General features: G+C 33.8%; 1 protein-coding gene across 1 annotated transcript in view; it reads right to left on the reverse strand.

Annotated features, from left to right (window-relative positions):
- Positions 1 to 5,813: 5,813 nt before the first annotated feature.
- Positions 5,814 to 17,468, reverse strand: part of ZC3H15 (zinc finger CCCH-type containing 15) — a 26,221-nt gene continuing 14,566 nt past the window's right edge. The window contains exons 6-10 of the mRNA XM_008586828.1: positions 11,801 to 11,983; positions 10,050 to 10,196; positions 9,793 to 9,894; positions 8,855 to 8,978; positions 5,814 to 6,643 (exon numbers count right to left, since the gene is read on the reverse strand). Coding sequence (XP_008585050.1) covers positions 6,450 to 6,643; positions 8,855 to 8,978; positions 9,793 to 9,894; positions 10,050 to 10,196; positions 11,801 to 11,983 — 750 coding nt within the window. The 3' untranslated portion in view covers positions 5,814 to 6,449. The remainder of the gene's footprint in view (positions 6,644 to 8,854; positions 8,979 to 9,792; positions 9,895 to 10,049; positions 10,197 to 11,800; positions 11,984 to 17,468) is intronic.

Genomic DNA, 17,468 nt, shown 5'->3' on the forward strand with positions numbered 1-17,468 from the left:
ACTATTTAAAAGTTACTACCATACAAAGCTCCTGTTAAATTTGAATAGATGCTATTTCTAATAAAAACTATTTAAAAGTAGATAAAATACTTACGAAGGAAGCTTAAGATGATTGGCTACAAAATACCATTAACTTTCAAATGCTAACAGGCTAATAAATCCATTTAGCAAAACTTAAATTCCAGTTTTGCTGTTTCCTACTATCTGAATGGTGCTTTTTTGGGTGGTGGTGCTGGTAGTAAATATTTACCATTGTCTTTATCTCCTCATACAACTAGTTTCTTTTAATTAAAATTTCCAGAAATGCTCTGAAAACCACCTTTTGAACATTTAAATACTCAGTAAACGGATTTAAAAATAATGACTTGAAAAAAAGGTAGACATACTTTTCTGAACATAATAAAAAACATATTCTATACTGCACTTTCAATTTTCCATGAAAAATTTTAGGGTGCTTGTTAAAATACAAAGCAGTTTGGTATGGCTTTCTTATTATCCTGAAATTCATTCCTTCGAAAACTCAAATTCAGTATTTCTGAAAAACAGCAACAGAAGTGTACTACTTTGTATTCTCTCCTCAACAAAAGTTCACCTTACTTCCATCTTGTAGTTCTTATATAACCAAATTGGAGGAGGGGGTAAACAAAGACATCTGAACAAGGCATACTTGGTTATTTTCATTTTGATAATTTTATTGTAGTTTAGCCTTCAGTAGAGATAGCTGATTGAAATTAATTACCAAATGTCTCTGGTGTGACATTCCCAAATTTGAAATATGGATGACAGCTAATTACTTTGTGCTTTCTTTTTAAAGTGTTATATTCTACATTAATACATTTAAATTTAGTAGATGGAACTCAACATGCTTGCTCAGTATTAATCAAGTAAGATTCTGTCATATCTAGCTTTAGAACTCTTCTTAAAAAGATTTCTTCCTTTTATATGTACATGACACATGTAAAGGGGGAAAAGTACATTTACATTCTCGACCAGATGAAACCTTTGATTTCGTACAAATGGATTATCAAGAGAATCGTTGCTAAACCATTTTCACTTGTCTTTGCATTCCTGTATTTTTAGATAATATTATTTTTGTACAGTAGCATGACGTACATGGACATAGGGGTATATAAGACTACTTCAAAAAGTTCATGGAAGGATTTGTATTACCTAATTCTATTTTTCCATGAACATTCTGAAGTACCCTCCCACGATTATTAGCATATTACAGAATTACTGTCTCTGTGAATGCCCTCCCAGCCTTCTAAACACACCTGTGTTAATACTGTCACTCATAATTATTCTGCTTTGTTTTTATAAAGGGTATCAACTTTCACCCTTCAGACACTTTTGACTTTTATAGATGTCATCAACCAGAAGCAACCTGTGCAATAAACCTACCAATTAAATAAACTTCTTAGTTGTTATCTCTAATGTTGAGTTAATTAAACATATAAAAATATTTAAATAAAATAATTAAAGAATTAAAAAGAATTCTTTGCTGCCAAAAACCTTCCTGGGAGAGAACAGGGGTAGGGCGGTGGGAGTCAAAAGCTGGATGGGGGTCTCTTGTACACAGCCATTCCATACATTTAAGTGTTCTTTAGATAGCTGAGACTCTGCCCTTCCAGTTAGAAGACTGCACTGGGGAAAAATATAAAAAAGACCAATGAAGTAATTAAAAATTAGCTAGGATTAGCTCAAACTAGCTTATATAATTCCTTTTAGTTCTACTTTTTCTTCAAGATAAACAGGCTGAAGATATGAGGGATTATTTTTCCTCCCTACAGGGGTGGAAAATGAATCTGGAGTGAAAAAGAAGTTAATTAACCATAAATATAAACAATTATTTTTAGTCAATTAAAAATTAAGGAAAAAGAAAAGAAGCTAATTTTTACTTTTGCTTGTATGGTTGGTAACCAGTGCGAGAGGTGTAGGAATATCTAATAATTTTTAATATATTACAAGAAAATGGCCCATGGAATAAACTACCAAATGTGGTTAATCAGCTTGTATACAACTGATATACAATGCATCTTCACAAATTAACTGGTTTTTCTATCAAATGTTAATTCACAAAATTAATTATCAAAAAGGATTTAGTTATTAAAGTTTTTACTTTCACTACCTATTCAGCACTGTGTAAAACTTCAAGGACGAACATTTCTAATGCAGTGGATTCTACTTATCCCACCTTGAACTCTAATTTTAAGTGAAATATGTATAATATATACAATAATGCATAATCATGCAGCGATTCACACAATTACTATATTATTATATACTATACTTCTAGGTTTCAGTTATTTAATTACTTTCAATTACACATTCATTGATACTACATCTCTATACATGCTGTAAAGTTATAAATAAGATTACTCAAAATAAATAACTACCAATTAAATATTGTAACATCAGAAAATTCTTAAAATGTACAGTAGTGAAAGTCATACTGATGACTTTTGTGACTAAAATACAGTTTCCTAAGACTTACATAAAAATACAGTTTAAAGAATTCACAGGTGGAATGCAACACAGCTGCACATTTGGAATGAAGCTGATATAGTCCTTTGGAAACATGAGTATACCCTAGAGATTAACTGGCAAAAAAAAAAAAAAAAAAAGAAGGTGGTTAAGTATCTATTATCTTTTGAATTACAGCACAAGGCTAACTAAAGAGAAACTAAGTCCTGGTGCTTAAGTCCCATAAGGACCAGTTAATTTTACATATCCTCATACATTTGCTTTAAAACCAGATCAGTTGTTATGGAAATGTACGTCTCTGCAGAACAGGTACAAAATAACCACCTTGGCCTGAAAAATTTCTATCACAATATTTTCCCAAAGGACATCTTTATTTAAAAAAAATATACTCAATGAAATCTGAATGTAAAGTAACTGAAAAGTCTGCCTGTAGTCAGAAAAGGCACCCCTATTAATGGTTAGGCATTTATTTACTACATTTGCCTTTCATAGTTGTGATTTTCCCCTTCTAAAATGTTATGCTCAAATGAGGCAGAGACCAAGTCTTAAACTATGTCATATAGCTCATGCTATGGTACCAATACAAGGGTCTATTAATTGAATGAATAAAAACTAATCAATCACCTTTACTCTTCTTTCCACATTAACAAAAAGCAATTAACAATAAAAGGAAAAACATACATTTAAAAAAGGGGAAATAGGAAAATGAATTTGGACTAATGTTTCATTCAGATTTGTTTCTGAAGATATAAAATTTTGCAGATGTTGCCAAATTATAGTTTAATTAGAGTTCAGGTTCTAGTAATTTCTACCAATTGAGAACAAGGTGTTATCTTTACCCAGAAAACACTGCTATCATCAGTAGGATATATGCTGAAAAAAAGACAAAAATCCAAATCACAAGATTTTGGTAGTTCATAATTTCTTTTGGTATTCCTTGAAATTCATTCATTGCATCACGTATTTGAGTTCATGTGATAAGAACAATGTGCTAAGTACCTGGAATCATTAACATAACAGTACATATATACATCAGAATCACAGTCCTGCACTTAACATATGGAGTGAGGGGTCTCTAGTTTGTGATTCTGAAAGTTCTTTACAAAAAGTTTACTACCCAGAATAGACATAGAACTCATATAATACCACCATTAATTATCAACATGAACTTCTGTCACAAACTCCCTTTGTCCACTGTGTGTGTTAAAACCTGAGGATGGATGCAATGCTTTCTTAATGATCTGTTACATCTAAATCTCTGATCCTACAGTTTCATTACTATCACATTCTAAATTACTTAATGCTCAAAGCTAATTAAAATATTAAAAATATATTGTACAATTGTACAATTTACATCAGTCCATGTACAATGGGCTTATAGTATCTGATAAGTCATTTTTGGAAAGATAAGGTAAAAGTAACAACATAACTGATTTGAGTTAGAAAGATTTTGACAAACATGGGATTATCACAGGCTGTAACGGTTACTGAGTATAGAATGGAAAGACTGCAGGGTGATGAAATCTCACAGACATTAAGGAGAAAATGAAAAGTTCTTATGTTTGGGAAAATGGTTTCATTTTACTAAATATAAAGAAATAAGTGCAAAGACATAGCTCCTCTCCTTTGGAAAGCTTACATTTTAAGTTTCTGAATTTCTAAACCACAAATCTTTTAAAATGAAGCTAAGTCATGTAATTTAAATTACAAATATCTATGTTAACAATGGGAATTACATAAAAGCAATTTGGAAAAAAAACTATTTAAAATTATGGTTATGTATAAATGTGGTTGAAAAGGTAGAGTCAATTACAGATTAACTAAATTAATATAGGATAACTATTGTGAAAAATGCAAAAATTATTTCTATCGGTCTCTAAAATGTACCATTATTTTAGAAGCAGATTTACTTTTGCATTTTGATTTTCTCAGATTAAAAGTCTTTTGCATTCTCTGAGCATGTACTGTCTTTATAATGGAAGAAACCTCAACGTGAGATAGATGAAGGCCATCTTAGAATTAAAGACTTTTAGGTATCAAAAATTACCTCTACACTGAAGCAATTTCCCTTTGACTCACTGAAAACTTGTTTTTTAAGAACATATTTGCTATAAGGTAGTAATGTTTTAAATTAAACAACTAAAAGCCTTCAGCATACTTTTGTTTCTACGGGCCTATAATATATACATATATAAAAAAGGATTTTAACTTTTACTTATGAAATAAATTCTTAAAAAGTTTTTAGATGGTTTCAAAAATGGAAAAAATAGATTGCTTGGATTATAGCTTTAAAAAGGCTTAAGATCTTCAGACTATTTTGAAAATGTTTCATTATTAAATACTGCAGTAAGTAACATTAAACTTCTTCACAAGAAAGAATGGAACAAATCTTTCATGGATATAAACGTTAAAACTCAAGCAGTCTTTTTTATATATTTAAGTACACTTTCATTGTAGATAGGAAATAAACTTGGCTCATGGTGTTTTATTTTGAAAAATGTCAATTATATTACTAGTACTGAATAGTTTAGGAAGCCAATTTCTTTATCAACTTTGATGTCATCATTTGGTAAGACTTATAATCACATTTTTTTAGTTTTTACAATTCAGAACCACTTTAAAGATCATTCAGTCTTAACTTTTATATGTAAATGAAGAAACCAAGATTAAGAGATTTCAAAGTCATACAATTCATCTGCGGCAGAAATAAGGTTAGGGCCTAGGCCACCTGACATTTTAGAGCTATTATCTCTGTTGCCTGAAAATACATTTATATTTGCAAATAACAAAAGAAGCATTAAATTAGTGAAAATACACTTAACAATGATAAAAAGGTATAACAAGTATTAAATATCATTAGCAAAGTACGCTCATCTGAAATGTGTTATCACCCTAACTTTTCGGGGGATCTCAGTGCTGAAGACCCTCATCCCAAAGTTTTCTGGTGAATTTGTTTATGCTCTTCTGAACAGAATAATCAAACTTCAGTATGTATTATCTTTAACACCATGAATCTCAACAACGATTCTCAAGTAGTATTTGGTTTAATTGTAGGTGATATTCAATTAGGTTGATGATCTATCAGTTCAGGACTTACCCTTTCATATAACATCACCTAGTGTCTTTTGGAAGCTAAGTATTAGTGTTATTAAAACCAAAGTAATACTGTCAATACTGTCAATACTGTACATGGTTCTGTAATAAGTATTAAGAGAACCTGTTAAGTGTCTGTGCCTTATGATACTATAAGATGTATTTAGTTAAAATCCTCAAGCTAGGGATGTTAAGAAAAATTTTCATAGAAAAACTTAAAAAAAAAAAGGGCCATATTTGGATTTTAATGTATGATGTTCTTTATTTACAACTTTATTGGCAAAAAAGAAGAGAGAAAACTTTTGAACAGTTTAACACAGGGCATTGTAGCTGATCCTGTCATTTTAAAGAAGTTCCATTTGAAATGTCCATCTAGGTGTCCAAAGATACACAATACTGAATCTGCATATGCAGTTTCCTGTATGAAGTACAGTGCTCATATTTTAGGCAGTCTTTAAACATATAAATACAAAGGAAATGAAATAAATCACTCATTAAAAACTGCATCAAATGAAGGGCATTTTGTAAATATAAATTTATGTTGTTCCTATTAATAACACATGCCCAATGAAAACCAAAAGCTGGAAAAGCAGTTACACTTCCTACTTGAGTGGACAGTTACAACAGTCAATCATTTTCTGCAATGACCATTATATTTTCAATTTATCATGAACTACTCTGAACTTACTATGAGATGTAGCCAAAGTCAGAAGAGAAGACGTAAGGAGAATATTCCTTTTTTGGAGGAGGGTAAGCCCTCTACAACCAGCATGGGAAAGAAACATCCTGTTGATTCTAGGTGGAAAAAACTTAATGTAGTCAATTTCAACTCATGCTGAGCTGATTTAATTTTTTCATTGACTTGTTTGGTGTCATTCTTCTAAATCAAGTGTGTTTAATTCTTCTTCTAGTTCATCCAAATCTTCCCCAGTAAAAAGATTTTCATCAACAGGAACAGCATCGATGGCTCCATTTTCCTGTCTCTCCCCTTCATTGTCTTCTTCTTCCAAATCACTTCTTTCACCATTTTCAGCCATACCTCCAGAAGCTTCGCTTAATTTGTTCTCTAAAAATAAAAACAGAAAGCAATAAAGCCTAGAATCAGAAAATGCTATTCCATTAGCAATTGACAGCACAGAATGATAGTACACTTCCTTCTTTCCTTTTTCTATGAAAGCCATCTCTGGGATTACTTCAGCAAGAACTAATTTTTTTTCTGAGCTTATTAGTACCAATTATCTACACTTACTGTAAAATACTATTTTTTTAATATAGACATTTGAATGCTTCATGATTTACACATTTGAGGGCAAGATCAATCTTCTACAACTTTGTGTTCCCTATGTGACCTAGCAATTAGCTTTTTAAATAGTCAACTTTCAAATAATATTTTGTATGAATAAATAGTTATGGAACCAAAAACTGTTTATAATATAAGCAGCCACTTGGCTTTAGGTTTTGCAAATAGTAGTTAAATAACACTAGTTGTAATGCTGGGAGTGTGAAATCAGAAAAATTCATCATGTAATCAGATTGTTAAAAAAAAAAATAGCATTATGCAACTATTTTTCCTTATAGACTATAAGTGATTGAGAAAGCAAAAATGTTGCCTTTTCTTGTTCAATGTTCATCAACATTTATACAAAGACAAGTTTTAACAGCCTCATTTAGATTTTAGCTATTTAAACATCTCTAATGACAAAGCCTAGGGGACTGTAACCTCTGAAGTATTTGCAATTGTGCTTGCTATCACCAAAGCCATACTTCTACAAGGAGAAAATCAGTCTGCACATTGCAAGACAATAGTCTCACAGCATTCTGAGATCTCAGGAGGGCAGGACAGTTTTTCAAGTTATAACTTGTATGCTTTTATTATAAAAATGAGGCTTACCCTTCTCTCTCTCAGCTTTTGCCTTAATTAGTATTCCTTCTGCCTTCTTCTCCCATAGCAAGCATGTCAAACATTTACACCTCTCTTCAAACCTCTCATTCAAGGCACAACTAGAAATAAATTACACCAACAATCCTCATCTCCAAATACACCTAGACAGCCTTCTCTCTGTTCTCACATTTATTATTTATACTTCCAGATCTTGCTTCTATAACTAATTTCCTTTAATCTTCAATTTCTCCTTCTCTACCAATCCTTTTTCTCTGGCCTATAGATGTATTTAGGTTTCCTATATCCTAAAAAGCCTCCCCATGACCATATCTTCCCCTCAAAGTTAAGAGTGAGTGGTCTGTACTCATTTTTCTTCTCATTCCTCATATCATTGCAATCCCAGTGAAAACTGGGACCCAATTCCTATGACTCCTTTCTTAATTGCCACTAATGACTTACTTGTAATTCTTCTACTTGATTTTTCTGAAATCATTCTTTCTTAATTTTTCTCTGACCTTAATTTTTCTCAGTGTCTTTCCTAAGCATATCCTCTTTTGTCTACCCTAAAACACTGATGTTTGCAGTATGTTCTAAAGTGGTCTCATTCTACATACTGTTTCTGGGTGAGCTCACTCACTCTCAGCTACCAATGCAGATGACTTTTTTTTTTTTTCCTTTTTGTCTTTTTTTTTGTGACCGGTAACGGGATCGCAACCCTTGGTGTTGCACCCGGGATGTTTGCAGTATGTTCTAAAGTGGTCTCATTCTACATACTGTTTCTGGGTGAGCTCACTCACTCTCAGCTACCAATGCAGATGACTTTTTTTTTTTCCTTTTTGTCTTTTTTTTTGTGACCGGTAACGGGATCGCAACCCTCGGTGTTGCACCCGTACCGCGACCGGCAATGGGATCGCAACCCTCAGTGTCGCGCCCGCACCGCGCTCAACCAGTGAGCGGACTGGTCTCTATATGGGATCCGAACCCTCGGCGGGAGCACCGCCACGCTCCCAAGCACCACACTCTACCGAGTGTGCCACCAGGCCGGCCCATGCAGATGACTTTTAAACTGGTTTCTCTTGCAAATATCTACACCGTATTCTAAACAATGCTATTTTTGATAACCAGAAAATCTCCGACTCATGAGTTTCCAAACTAAACTCAGCTGCCTCTCAAACTCATTTATGTCCTAGTCTGGTTTCAGTTAAAGGTTTTAATATCTATCAGTAACACATTTCTATAAACTCCACTATTCACCACTACTTTTATATATGTCCACAGCAAACATTTACGTTAGTAGTCTGGCACCTGCAGACATCTAAGTTTGTCAAACCTGGACTAACCCCCTTTAGACAGTTTCTTAACTCTTAGAATTATACACAAGTTAGCATTACTTACCATCTTTATCTGAAGTATATGTGCTGAATCTTTCAAGACTGGCTACTGTAATACCTGTCTCATCTACATCTCTTGGGATGTACAGGCTTAAATCTATGTCATTTACATTCACTGAATCATCAACCTTTAACAATATATAAAAAAGGAAGTTGTTACAAATAAGAACAGTTTTCATAAATTACTTATCTTTACCTCTGACATTTATATTAACAAAACAAAATTACTGCTGATGCCAAGTAGAAACAAATGATTGACTACTGCCAAATTCATTTCTTTTTCTGAACTTCTTGAGAAAAGAATAGCGATGTTATATTTGAAGCTCCTTCCCCTGACATCAGGCCAAAATTATATAACTACACAAAAAAATGAACAGTCAGTTGTCTGCCATTACTAAATCTATCTACAACCAAATAACTCTGCTGTTGTCTCATGCTCCCTACTCTGTATTTTTTTTGTTTTTTGGCAGTTGTCCAGTATGGGGATCTGAACCTTGACCTTAGTGTTATCAACAACACCCTCTAACCAAATGACAGGCCAGCTAACAGGCCAGTTCCCTACTTTGTGCTTTTTAATTAGCATAAAATATTAAACAAAAAGACCTTTTTTCTTTTAGAGGGAGAATAAAACAAATATTTTTTACAGCTAATACACACAATACTTAAGCACATACCAGGTACTGTCCTAAGTTCTATAGAGAACTATAAATAAATATAAACTTATTAACTCATTTAATTCTCACAAGCATCCTGTGATGTAGGGATTATCATCATGTCCATATTACAGTGGAGGCCTAAAGTAAGTAATTTCCCATGGCTGGAGTAAGGATTTGAACTGAGGCACTCTGGCTCCAGTGTTGATGCTCATAACCATGCTGTTCTATTCTCTCTATTGTTTCTTTCAATTAACCTAAGAAGATGAGGTGCAAAACTTCCTCTTACCTCATCACCACCTGTTCCCTGGATGTACTGGGTATCATCTGCTTCCTCATCATCATCATTGACCAGTTCGGGACGAAATTCAAACACCTCACGACCACTGATCTATTCAGACACACAAATATATCAACTCAGGACAATATTCAAACATTTCCTGGTCACTAACTTTACACATTATTAAATATGAAAAAAATGTTGCATGACACAGAAATAATAAAATGGAAGAAAGAATAAATCATTTGCGTGAGTCTCAGACATACCACTAGTGCTTTTCCTGCTTTGAAGTCAGCTTTCCTTCTTTCCATATCTTGTTCAAGTTTATCTATCTTTTCTTGTCTTTTCCTTTTCTTCCACGCAAGAAAAGATTCTAGAGTGATTTTGGTAACATTTGAACCTAGGGCGGAACGCTGAAAACATAAGAGTTATTTTTTTCCCCAAAAGTCACCCATGATAGTATTTAATAGCAGTTTTCTCTTAATGTAATTAATTCCTTGCCTATGACTATCCTGAAGACATTAAATTTGGAATAAACTAATATATCTTTACATGGCAATGAGCAAAATGAGTGTCCAGAGATGCAAACACTTAAAATGCATTATTCTGAGCTAGATTTCTTCTCAACCTTGAAGGTGAGTAGAACACATGAGAAATTGTTTTAATACAATTCATATTATCTTTTAATTCCATTTTTTCCATGAACCTTTTGAAGTGCCCTCGTATAAACCAATGCCGAAAATGATAAATATAAAAAGCACCATAACAATATCACATTTCATTTGTGTTCCTCAGGAGATGAAAAACAAAACTAAACAAAAAAACACACCTGCTCCTCAAGGACAAGAATCAGGTAATAAATACACAGAAAAATAATACTTGCTGAACATCTGCCAGGTATTCAGTGTTAAGTGCTTTATACATATATGCCAACACACTGACCTCCACAAACAAGCAAATAGCGGGTGATGGAAAATTTACCAATGATTAATAGCTAATAAGTGGTAAAACTAGAAGTATAAACAATCCCAAGTATACCTGACTCTAAAGTCTATATTTTCTGTTACAGTACATGAGGGTACTTCAAAAAGTTTGTGAAACATGGAATTAAAAGGTAATACAAATCTTTTTATGTTCTTTTTGAAAGACCCCTTATAGCATATCCTGTGTAAGACACTAAACAGTATGTCTATTTGAAATCCCAACACAGGGCCGGCCTGTGGCTCACTCGGGAGAGTGCGGTGCTGATAACACAAAGGCCATGGGTTCAGACCCTATATAGGGATGGCCAGTTCGCTCACTGGCTGAGTGTGGTTCTGACAACACCAAGCCAAGGGTTAAGATCCCCTTACCGGTCATCTTTAAAAAACAAACAAACAAAAAAATTCCCACACATTTAGATTATCCAACATGTGGCAAAATGGATACAGTTTGAAATATACAACCTAAATCTAATATTTCCAATAATCTCAACATTTCCATATCATTCTCAGTAGCCAAGTCTGCTAACTTATAGAATAAAACTGTCTTTGGTGCTGAGCCAGAGATAAGTCACTGAAGATCCTCTTCAATCAGACTTGTTCCTCTGTACTAGCAGAAAGAATAACTGAAAAACTGGAGTGGAGATGGCTCTTTCCACGCATATGTTAATGATTAGTATAATGGTGTTTAAAAAAGATATCAGGGAAAAGATCTAAAACTATAAGTTCAATCAATCTGAGAACCGCTTAAGAATTTTTAATAACTCAATCTTATAAAAATAATAAGCCAGGAGGCTAGTACTTAAAATCTTGTTTAATAATCCTAAAATTAATGCCATAATTAGCTAATGTTTATGGCTACATTTACATTTGAGACATACAAGAATAATCAAAGTAAGGCAACTTTGGGAAAAGGTCACAATATTATTTTTCTACCTTTGATAACAACATGCTATCGCCCCCAAGTGGTAAATATTAAAATTTCACAATAAATATAGCTTTCAGTTTTTTTATGGTAAGAAAAGATATTAGCTTACCTCTCTTTCGATTAGATCTTCTAATGAAATTTCATCTTCTTTCTCTTCTTTCTTTTTATCTTTTTTCAACACAAATCCAGGAGGAAGAGCATGCCGATACATGCAAATATCACCTCCTCCAGGGCATACCCAGAACCAGCCATACTTGTTGTTTTCAATAGCTTCAAGGAAATGCTTGCACACCTATAGAGACAATATTATTCATAAGTAGTGGTACAGTATAGTCCACTTATGAGGTAAATGCTTAAGTATATGGACCGAGTACATTCTATTCACAACCTGAGGCTAATCCCTTACAAACAGAGCACACTTATGTGCAGAAATGTACATAAAAACTTATCTTAAACTATTTTATACAATGGTAAATTCCCTTTAGAGAGGATCTATATAAAATCTCTATTTTAGACATTGTTCTAAATTCTGAATTATACAAAAAGGACTTGTTTTAGTTAGCCTTTGTAAATGTAATCCCAAAGCCTGATTTTTAAATGAATCAGAATTCATAAATGGTTATAAAAATTAAAAACAGTGATTTTGTTTTGATCTTTCCTAAAAATCAATCACATGCAGTAATGATACAAAACTAGAGTTACCTGACATTATAGGCAATTTTTTACATCTGAGTTGCAAGGGAGCAAGGTACAAAAGGAGCATAAAGGATAGTGACCCTTCAAATCATGAATGGGTGCAAGATGAAATTTTACGGAAGTCTCAGGCAATTAGCTTTGCAAGTAAGAAGGAAGAATGTACTAACAGTATTCTTTTCCTGAAAAAATATAAGATGTATGTGAAAATAGAATTTAGAATTTTTCTAGCACAGCAAGATTTTTCACTATAACTGCATTGTAGACAAATATGTGAATATGCAGAGTCTGAGAAATAAGGCACCTATTTATAAAGGTACATTCCCTGGAATACTAGAGCCACTACCTACCAAAAACTCATTTTAGAAATCACGTGTAGTATTTTTAACTTTGTAATTTAAAAAAATTCTTCCTACTATTAAGACCAAATTATTAATTAAAATGGGTTAAACAGGCTTCCCTCCATTCATTATGCACAAAATTAAGAATTCTTATCTGAATATGTGATGTGTTCATCCCTATTTGAGAAAGTAAGGTCACCTCAGAAAATATTTTAAAGAACTTCAGTCACATGGTTGCCAAAGGCTATTTGTGAACAAGAATCTAATTTTGTTAAATTCCAAAAATAAAGCAGGATGCACTTTATCTTGATGAAATGAGATTTTCCAATAACTTAAAGAATAATCCAGTAGAAAGTAGCAGCAAATACCTTGCCACATAATTCTAATAATAAATACCACAGCAACTCAATTCAAGAAAAGGACATACTATTTGAGTTTTTGGTTTTTTCTTTTCCGCCTCACCGTGCTTCTTGTTCACTACTTCTTCCAGCTTTTTCTCATCCCAATTATCCATAGTATCTAAATTAAAATAGATATGAAGATTACATACTGTAATTTTATCTACTGCTTCCCTAACGTATATCTGCTTAAAAAGACAGAAATTTGTATTATAAGACTCATGACCTAACACCAAAGGTAAGAATAAACAGTGTTGTGAGATTATTGACCAAAGCTTCCCAAGTAGTTTAGTAAAATGAGAAGGTAGAACTGAAGAAAAGAGTGACAGTCAAATCCAAAACAAACCACTCATTTATAAGCATCTTCATTTACTTAATCAAATGGTGTAATGTGGTAAACTCACATTTTATAAAAGATAACAACAAACTCAATTAATTATTCTTTACGAACATAATTCTACGAAGATTGAAATGTTTTTTACAAGTTACAAATATCTTAATAGCAAACCAAAAGTAATATGCATTTATTTTTAAAAGAGAGTTAAAAAAAATACCTTTTTCAAGTTCTTCATCTCTTGCATCAATGTAAACACTTCGCTTTTCACATTTTCTCTCCAGAGTCAAGTCATGAGAGAACTTACACTTATCTCCTTTAGTACACTGTCCTTGCTTGAAGAATGCACACACCACTGACTTAGGATCTGCACCTATGTGAAATAGCATATGGCATTTGTATAACAATCTGCCAGGCAATATAGTACAGCTTGTATCTAGGATGGAATTACTTTTTGTTAACTTGCTACTTTCCATCCACTGATGTAAGAGGAAAATATCATTTATAGGTGATGATTAAGACATTTTCTTTGAAGTTCCTTCTGTAGCATTTAATGTTTTTGTTTCTTTTATTCTTATGAAAAAGGGGGATGAGAAACCAAATAAGACACAGGTTATTCTATAGTCACTTGTCTAGTGAGAGGCAAAAAAGGAACAGGTATAAATGGAGAAATGCTGTTAAAAAATTGGGATTTATAATTTTACACAACTATAACTTTGTCTTGGCTATTACCAAAGACAACCAGTAGACTATCTAAAAATCCTTAATTTTGTCTTAAGTGTGGGGTTAACAGCTGGAGTTATAGTTGTACAATGACACAGCTGTGTGCCTATATAAAGGAACCATAAGCAAGCCAATGATACAGGATTACCATTTTCATAGCAGACACAATTGGCTTATCTAAAGAAAATAAACATCAAAACAAATCACTAATTTTTAATGTGAATTATATTTGATAAAAATAACCCCTCTGAAATTTATTTACCTTTACTTATTTTTTGAGCAGCAACTACAGGTTTGAACAGCTCATTTAGTTCCTGCAATTCCTTCTTCTTATCATCTTTCTTTAGTTTCTTTTCAGCTTCACTTTGTGCTACCTATAATATTTTCAAGTTAAAATGTAAATCTGACTTTTACAAAATTCTTTTCACTACACAGTAATCAGTAACATAATAAAGACATTTGTATATTTATATGTATTTATATTCATATAGTTTATAGTTTATATGTAAACTATTAAAATTGTTAAATCTTGTAATTAATTTGTTTTTTTGGTCTACAAATGGTACCATGCCTAGTAAAAGCATACTCAAAAGCTTAAAGCAGCAAGCATTTATTAAGCATTTACTACATGCCCAGCATTTTTAGCAAATGGTTCTCACCTAAGATGTTCTTCTGTGAAAACAACCCACTCCCTAGAAATGTAGGGTGCATTTTGAAGATGAGAGAAGCAAACATCCTGAAATGTACAGTCATGTACAATAATGAACTGTACCATCAAAATACCATAAAGGGTTATAGTGCCCTTTTGGAAAAACACCGGGCTAGGTCAGTGTAGGAGATTAAACAAAACAAAACAAAAAAACATGACATTTAATATAGTTCCAGGCACACGATTTACATACCTAATATGATTAGAGGATTCATCCAAACATTTACATGTCAGGTCCTATGTCAGATGACAAGGAATACAAAGATGAAAAGATAATGATGCTTATTTAAAGAAGCTCAGAATGTAGTAGAAAGACAGACATGTCAACAACCATAATACATAGCACTTGGGAAAAAAGAATGCCTATATGCCTAAGAAAATTAGACTGAGCTGATAACCTTACGGATAAGTTCTACTGAGGGGCAAGAAAAGGAATGCAGAAAGAGCCAGCCAGTGCAAAGACACAGGGACCAGAAGAACAAAGTATGAGAAACATCAGTGAGAAGTTTGTGTATCAGTAGGTGATAGGGTACAACTCAAGGATTTAAAGTAAACCAGTGACAGGTTGTATTTTATAAATATCAGGATGGCAGCTTTGTGGAGGATGGACAAGGAATCCAAGAATGAAGACAAAGAGGTTACTGCAATGACTGTAGGCAAGAAAACAAAGAAGCTTAAAATAGGCATTAGTAGTGAGAATGAAGAAAAGGAGACAGAAAAAGCTCTTCAGGAGGCAGAATTGATAGGACTAAGCGACTGACCAAATATGAAGTACAAAGGAAGAGGAGGAGTCCAGGACTATCATATGTATAGTTAGTGCTGTTAAACAAGACAGGGAATACAAGAGGAACAGGTTTCAGGATAGGAGGTGGAGATGAGCTGTTTTGGACACACTGAGTACCAGATGCTTACAGAGCATCTGGGTGGAGCTATTTAGAAGGCACTTGGAAATGGATATTGATTCCACTGAAACCAGAGAGGGTCTGGTTTGATATTAAGATTTTGGGAATAGCAGCTTACAGATAATAATTGATTAAAACTTTGGTTGTGTATGAGATTACTAAAAGATGGCATAAAAAAGTGCCAAGAGCAGAGGACAATTCCTTAAAGAATATCAATATTAAATGGGTCAATAAAACCTAAAAAGTACATTAAAGAGACCAAGAAACACCAAACAAGTAGATAGAAAACCCGGACAAAAGAGTGTTCAAGGGAGAGGAAATTTTAGGAAAGAAATAGCCAAATAGTATATAACTAGGTCAAAGACATCCCAAATCCTGCCTTTGACAATATGGTAGATGTGTTTAAACAAAAAAACATTTTTAAAAAGAAAAAATTAAGTCACTTTATTTTTAATAATATGGTTTGCACTCCTACTTGACAAGTACCCCTTATGACCTGGAAGAACAGGTTCAAATTTAAAATGCTAGGCCTCCATGGAGTTACAAAGTGAAGCACGGCAGTAATGTAAGAGTCAGTCCCTGGCTCCTCCTCTTCCCACCCACAGTTCATCCCACCTTGTGGGGGAGGTGGGGGGAGTAGACGGTATAGGAGAGGAAATGGTATGAATCCAGGCTCTGTCCATTCTTTTTGGCTACCTTACCCATATTGGCAGCACAGTGTACCTTAGATGGGGATGGGCATAAGGAAGAAGCTTTTGCAGGCCCTGAAAGCAGGCTCAGAGCTGTTGTGGGGAGGAGTGGTGCAAAATCTGGGTGGGCACATCCCCCTGGCCTCACTGATTCCTTACCTGTGGGGAGAGAGAAGTCTGGAGAAGACACACAGGGCTGTCCTGTACAGCACAGAGCCTATGGCAGGGCACCTCATGTCCAGCTCTAGGAGCAGGACTGCTGCTCATTTCAAGTTATATATGGTGGTTAAGTACCCCCACGTTCACAGATAAAAGACCAGTTACCCCAAGAAAGTATCAAAAATATAATATTGAATGTACTACCAAATCGAACTGCCAACACAAATTTATGGCTTTCCTATGTCTATGAAATGTGAAATCACCACTCAAAATATCTCCCACTAGAAGAAAAAGTCCAGGACACACTGAGTACTAGAGGGAATAGGACTGAAAAAAGGACTAAGGGAAGAAAGTGAATTTTTCTCATGCATCTATATTTGCCAGAAGATTTAAATTACTTCATTTAACCACCAGAAAAACATTAGCAGAGATGATCACTCTTCCACTTTACAGATAAAGACGAGTGTCACTAAATAATTTAAGATCATGTAACAAAAAATATAGGGAGAGGGCCGGTCCCGTGGCTCACTCGGGAGAGTGCGGCGCTGGGAGTGCTGAGGCCGCGGGTTCGGATCCTATATAGGAATGGCTGGTGAGCTCACTGGCTGAGCGTGGTGCAGACCACACCGAGCCAGGGGTTATGATCCCCTTACCAGTCAGGAAAAAAAAAAAAAATAGAGATATTCACATCCATATCTATCTGATACTAAGGTTTGAGTGTAGATTTTTATTAAACCAGACTGTTAGGTTAGCAGCTTACAATAGTTTTTGACTCTAGGCTCAGGCTAGGAAGTAAAAGGAAAGTGTTGGGGTAATGATTTGTAGACAG

This window comes from Galeopterus variegatus, unplaced genomic scaffold (genome assembly GCF_000696425.1).
Source record: "Galeopterus variegatus unplaced genomic scaffold, G_variegatus-3.0.2 Scaffold4141, whole genome shotgun sequence".
Classification (NCBI taxonomy): Eukaryota; Metazoa; Chordata; class Mammalia; order Dermoptera; family Cynocephalidae; genus Galeopterus; species Galeopterus variegatus.